The sequence below is a fragment of the Triticum aestivum genome, chromosome 1A, assembly GCF_018294505.1.
Source record: "Triticum aestivum cultivar Chinese Spring chromosome 1A, IWGSC CS RefSeq v2.1, whole genome shotgun sequence".
Classification (NCBI taxonomy): domain Eukaryota; kingdom Viridiplantae; phylum Streptophyta; class Magnoliopsida; order Poales; family Poaceae; genus Triticum; species Triticum aestivum.
In genome coordinates, this window is record NC_057794.1 from 302882805 (window position 1) to 302889225 (window position 6421).

Here is a 6421-nt window from a genome sequence, read left to right on the forward strand (position 1 = left end):
CAGACCCATAGACCACCTAGTGACGACTACAAGCACTGAAGCGAGCCGAACACGCGCCGCCGTTATCGCCCCTCCTTCGCCAGAGTTGGACACAACTTGTTGTAGTAGACAGTCGAGAAGTCGTCGTGCTAAGGCCCCATAGGACCAACGCATCAGAATAGCAACAGCCGCCGATGAAGAATAAGGTAGATCGAAATGATCCAATCCGAAGACACACGAACATAGACGAACAACAACCAGATCCGAGCAAATCCACCGAGGATAGATCCATGGGAGACACACCTCCACAAGTCCACCAACTATGCTAGACGCGCCACCGAAACGGTGGCTAGGTGGTGAGACATTTATTTCATCTTCAAGGAGACGCCGCCGTCTCACCTTCCTGAGCAGAACATAAACCCTAACAAATCTGAAAGGAAGGACTAACAACGAAGCCCTCCCGCTGGCCCTTGCCAGGATCCACCGTGCCTCATGGCCCTAGGGCCACCGGAGACGAGGCGAACCTAAGCGGAGCCGGCGAGAGACACAAACCCTAGCTTTTTTTAAGGAGAAGGCGGCGGCTGCCTGTTTCTGTCTTTTGTTTCTATAACAATCAGTTAGAAGGAGAATCTGTAGCATGGCCGGAATGGGTCCGTATGTCTAGTATTATTGTACGAGCGGTGGTTTCGCCCTTCTCATGGAGGCGGCTGCTTGACGGTCCTCTCAGCCATAAGCTCCATGTTAAGCTTGGTGAAGTTTTCAGGATTTGAGAGCTTAGTGCTAAGTAATGCTACACATACGTAATGAACAATGTGGCGATTTGTGATTGGAGATGAGGGAGGAAGGGGCCACCCCGGAATGGGGTTGGGTTAGTTGGAACTTTACATAAGACTTTCGTATAAGCATGTAAATGGCAAATAAACGGAGTTCGTAAGTACTACCGTTTAATTAGTTTTAGCTAGCTCAGTAGTTCATCTTAGAAAACAAACTATTGAACTATTAGATCTTAAGTGAGTTTAAACAGGATTAAACGGAAACGGTTTACATCCCTACTCCCTTCGTCCACAACTAAACGTACATTTGTCATTCAAAATTTTGACCGCGGTGGTTGATAGATCCGCCGGATCGTCTCATCTCGTCGCCGCTGCTCGCCAGCTCCATTACACTGTTGACTCGACAAGTGTACAAGCATCCATGCATGCAAAATTCCTGACTTCTCCACAGCGGCGATAATGCCCAACCGCTTCGTGGGCTCTGCTGGGCACCACGGCGCCTTTGCATTCAATCGAGCCATTTAAAGGTTCTACATACGTACTTCCTCCGTCCGGAAATACTTGTCGAAAAAATGTATAAAAATAAATATATCTAAAACTAAAATACATCTAGATATGTCTATTCCTCCGACAAATATTTCCAGAGGGAATACTATGATATGCTCTGAAAATAGCAAAGCCGGGTCGGTACAAGCCCAGCTAGTGCTTCATGGCTGCCTGATCTGTGTCCCGACTCGAGCAGGGGCTTGTAGTTAATGGCAGCACGACTTGCTTAGTACTGCATCTTCGTTCCTTTCTTGTGCTTCGATCTGCTCGCGAGCTACCCGAGTCCATGCCTCAGTTGGAAGAGATTGTCTCGACGGCCGGCGGGGCAGGCTCGCCGCCGCCGCCGCCGCTGTGGTTTCTGGTCTTCCTCGCCCTCGGCATCCACGCCGTTGTTGTATCCGCCGCGACCTTCCTCGCGTGGCTGTACCGCGCGTTCCTCCGGCGGGGGAAGGACCTGGGCCTGCGCTACGGCGCGTGGGCGGTGGTCACCGGCGCCACCGACGGCATCGGCCGAGCGCTGGCGCTCGAGCTCGCGCGCAGGGGGCTCCACCTCGTCCTCGTCGGCCGGAACCCCGCCAAGCTGTCCCGCGTCAGCAAGGAGGCCAAGGATGCGGCGCCGTCCTGCATGGTCAAGAGCGTGGTGTTCGACCTCGCCGGCGACGCGACGGAGCTGTCGCTGGGCGCGGCGAGGGTGGCGGTGGCCGTGAAGGGGCTCGACGTGGGCCTCCTGGTGAACAACGCCGGCGCGACGTACCCTTGCGCGGCCTACTTCCACGAGGTGGAGACCCCGGTGTGGGAGGCCGTGGTGCGGGTGAACGTGGAGGCGGCCACGCGGATCTCGCGCGCCGTCGTGCCCGCGATGGCGGGCAAGGGGAGGGGCGCCATCGTCAACGTCGGGTCGGGGTCGTCCGTGGTGGTGCCGGCGTTCCCGCTCTACGCCGTGTACGCGGCAAGCAAAGCGTAAGTACGATGACTCATGCAGATCCATCTTTGCGTAGTAGGTTCTGGGTCCACACGTGTGTGGGGGGATACCTCTACCTCTCCACTTGGCGACGGCAGCCTGCGAGGCCCCGATCGTGCTTGCACTGCCCCTCCGTTCAAGCGTTGCCTTGCCGGCTACAATTGCTCGGCACTGTAGTGTGCCATTCCAACGAGACGTATAAAATATTCTGGCAGTGGCAGCAGAGAACTAGAAGGATGTACAGTATGTGTGTGATATGACAGGGTCATCCAGCTGAACACATTAAATAGGCATCAAATCCCAATAGTAGGGTGAGTCAGACAGATCTAAAAAAACACATAAAATGTGAGGACACATGATCCAACTGACAGTGAGCCAAGCGGATTGTCTAGACACCCCATAGTTCCTCATGTTTAGTTCTGATTTGTGAAAATTCAGGTGTCTGAACTGATCCAGACGTTTGATGCAAACCGTTGCAAGGCAAAAAGTGGCTGAACCAATGAGATTCGGAGGTTTAGAGGCATTTTGATGCACACTGTTGGAGTTGCTCTTAAGATCTCAATTTTAATGATATATTAGTAAAAACTTTCATGCAGTAGCCCTGTAGCCTGAAACTTTCATAGCGTTTTCGTTTTGCAAAATGCTTAGAGCATGTCTAACAGAGCCCTTAAAAACTCAACCTTCAAAACCAGTTTGAGGGCTGAGAAAATGTCGTTTTAAAGGCTGAAAATCCTTGGCGTGGATCAGTGCTCTCAAACCAACCCTCAAAATCTCTGTCTCGTCGTCCTTTTCGTCTGCACGAAGGGAATCGAGCCGGGACGCTCGGGAGCGAGGGAATCGTCTCTGTCTTCATCAACGCCGTGTACTGCTCACCGCCGGAATGCGTCGTTGTTCATCGACGTGGGTGCCCGACCGCCACTGTTTTTGGCCGACGTGGGTGGCCGCCACCATCTCCGCGACGCCGGCGTCGCTCGAGGTGGTCGGGGGCGGGAGGCGCGGGGCGGGGGCGGGCGCCGGTGTTGGCGCGGGGGCCGTTGCCGGCGGCGGCGCAGTGGTGAGAGGCAATTGGGGAAATTTCATTCCCGCGCAGCTCATTGATCAAGTGAGGGTTGGCCCTGGAAATTGCCCTCCAACCCTCACTAGTGCAGGTTGGCCTCAAACTTGAGGGTTCGGTCTGAATTTTTTTTTAAGGGTTTAGGGATTTGAGGGTACTGATCTACGTCTTCTTTTTGCCCAATCCTCAAACTGGCAGTTATTTTGAGGGTTTGACCAGTTTGAGGGCTCTGTTAGACATGCTCTTAGTTACTGTTTGTTGTGAGTATAATGATATGTTAAATATGTTTCAGGCTACAGGGCTCCAACATGTGTCCCCATGTGGTTTTGTTTTTTGGGGGTCTAATCTTCTGTCCACGTGGCCTACTTAATCGACGGAATCAATTGATTCCATTTCTACAGTTCATCTGATCATTACTTTTTAAAATACTTCTAGTAACCAAATCATATTAGATGGCAACTGTTCATAACACCAGTAAAATATCTTATTGATTAACTTTTGCAAGTCTATGTCTTCGTTGAGATTTTCTTAAGTCTCGGTTGATTTAGAAAAGCACAACTTCAGTTCAGTGGAGTTGCATTTTTTAATTAAATTGATTGAGAAGATCTCGGTTGATTGAGACTTCGAAAAACCAACCATAACTTTATGCATTATCTTTTATATTATGATGAATCTCCGGTGTTTCTCCTATCGTTATATGCAGATACTAAACATATCACTACTTTTGCATAACCTGAATTGTGTTTTTGTTGGTTTGTGTGTGAATTACGATTATTTAGTTTTGTTTTAAGAAAAAATAACTTCCTAGACTTTGATGTTTTTCTGTGTTACGTTCCACACATGTTCCCTTCAAATCTACTCCCTCCGTTACTAAATATTTTTTTAGAGATTTCAATACGAACTAAAATACGAGTGTATATAGATCTACTTTGCAGTGTAGATTACTCATTTTGATCTGTATGTATTCTATATTAAAATTCTAAAAAAAAACTTATATTTAGAAATGGAGGGAGTACATTGTTTGGCAGACACCTTTTAATCGACATTTCTTTTGTGTGCTGGTAAACTTTGGTGAAACTAAGTCAAGTTTGGCGCTCTCCGAGAGAAAAAAAAAAGGTTCAGTGCATGGTAGTCCTATGCTAAACATAGTAGTACTACCATCATATTTGCACTACCGATTGGTCGAATAAAAGCAGCTTGGACAATAGTGGATCAGCCAATAGTAATATGTTTGGAATTTTTTTAAAAAAATAGTACTATGTTTGGTACATCTACCACCGGGCCCAAGCACACAAGGCATATTAATGCACACCTAATATGGCCATGGATGATGGGAAGATTATGGTTCTTTCAATAAACAACGCACGCCGTAATCAGTGGAGCAAACGGATACTCCCTCTGTTTCAGTTTACAAGTCCTACGCGTATATTTAGATTGTCAATTTTATCATCCTAATATAAACTATATAACACAAAAATTATAACGTTTGAAAATAAAACATCTGAAGTTTATATCGGTATATTTTTTGTAGAAATAGTATTCAAATTAAATACTACGTATCATTTATGTACAGTAAAGCCAGTTTCTCGCTCCCGAATTAAATACTTTGAACTCATAGTTCCAAAATCGGAGAAAATTTGATGTGATGACACCGAACTACCCATAATTCTATTTTAAATATAGGATAATCTTTCGGCCTCTGCTTCAGTCGATGCGCACAACCATCAACCGATGATGTTGAACAGTCCATGGTGATGCACACCGTTTTTGATATGTGTTCTATTGGGTACACCTCTAATATGAACTTTGCTTTTAGCACGAGGAGGGTGAGATTCAGCATTACGTGTTGCTATTTCTAATTTCTACATTTGGCCACCCTGTTAGGTATATTGATCAACTATCTCGGAGTCTAAGCGTCGAATACAAACAGTACGGAGTGGATGTCCAATGCCAGGTATGCATGCATGCAGTCTCCTCTTCATCTTTACATAGAAATCCGAAATAGTTTGCGTCGACTAGTGAAATGCACACAAACTTCATGGATCACCAAGTAATTCTGTACTCGGTGTCACAGAAGACAGAATAAACGCACTTTGGAATTGAATTGAAATATCCTAGTAAGTCACAGATTAGTGTGATGCACTGCAGATTCCTTTGTACGTGGCCACCAAGATGTCGCCTGTTAAGGGCCACTCTCCGTTCATACCATCGCCCGAGGAGTACGTCAAAGCTGCCATTCGCTGCATTGGCTACGAGCCGAGATGCGTCCCCTACTGGCGCCACTCCGTCCAGTGGTTCTTGGCGTCTCTGGCGCCAGACTCTGCTCTCAATCTGTGGCGTCTCCGGGTTGGTGTCCGCAAGAGAAATGAGATGAGAGCTCTGCTCGGAGAGAAGGAACTCAGCTGAACAGCCCATGGTGTTTGTGAAAAGAAACTGTAAAGTCGTGATGTGATCTGTTTATTTTATGTGGGGAATGATTTGGATAGTTGTCGACAGCGGCTTTTGGTTTATGTTTAGGCTTTGCTCGGGAAGTTGATTATTCCGGAGTTTTCTCTCGTATATGTAATTAACGTTTGTTCTCTTGTCAATGTTTTTCTGAAAAGTGCAATTTCTTTGTTGGATCATGATGGATGAAGATTTTCGGCGATTGATTTTTTGTAAGATTACAACATACTCCGTCTGATGGCGCGGCATGGATCTTGGCGCAAGGTTGGCGCCACATCACACCCGTGGAACCATTTGCTCACTAAGCGAACCATGTGAACGTCAAACGTCGATTTGCCCACACAATGACACAACGACCCTCACCCACTTGCCAAGCAATTCCTCTCATTCCCCTTGTCCGTTCCCAGACCCAGGCTAAGAGGGAGATGGAGAAGCATCGACAACCATGGTATGGTTGTGGCAGCGTGGCGATGTTAGGGCCGAAATGTTGACGAGCTGGAGTTGGAGTCACTTGGGTTGTCGTTGCCGTCATGGAAGCGGGTGCACTACGCCACAACACTTAATTAAGAATAATTAACTATTGATAGAAATGCCTGAAAAAGGTTTAAAAATCTGTTGGGACATTTTTAACTGCCGGTACAAGTACCTAACGACACGATAACT

The 6421-nt window shown here is 47.4% G+C and overlaps 1 protein-coding gene across 1 annotated transcript; it reads left to right on the plus strand.

The window, feature by feature from the left end:
* Positions 1 to 1422: 1422 nt before the first annotated feature.
* LOC123047166 (very-long-chain 3-oxoacyl-CoA reductase-like protein At1g24470) lies at positions 1423 to 5937 on the plus strand. Its single transcript, XM_044470665.1, has 3 exons — positions 1423 to 2258; positions 5198 to 5267; positions 5462 to 5937. Exons 1-3 carry the CDS (start codon positions 1585 to 1587, stop codon positions 5717 to 5719), a joined length of 1002 nt encoding a protein of 333 aa, XP_044326600.1. The 5' UTR covers positions 1423 to 1584; the 3' UTR covers positions 5720 to 5937.
* Positions 5938 to 6421: the final 484 nt, after the last annotated feature.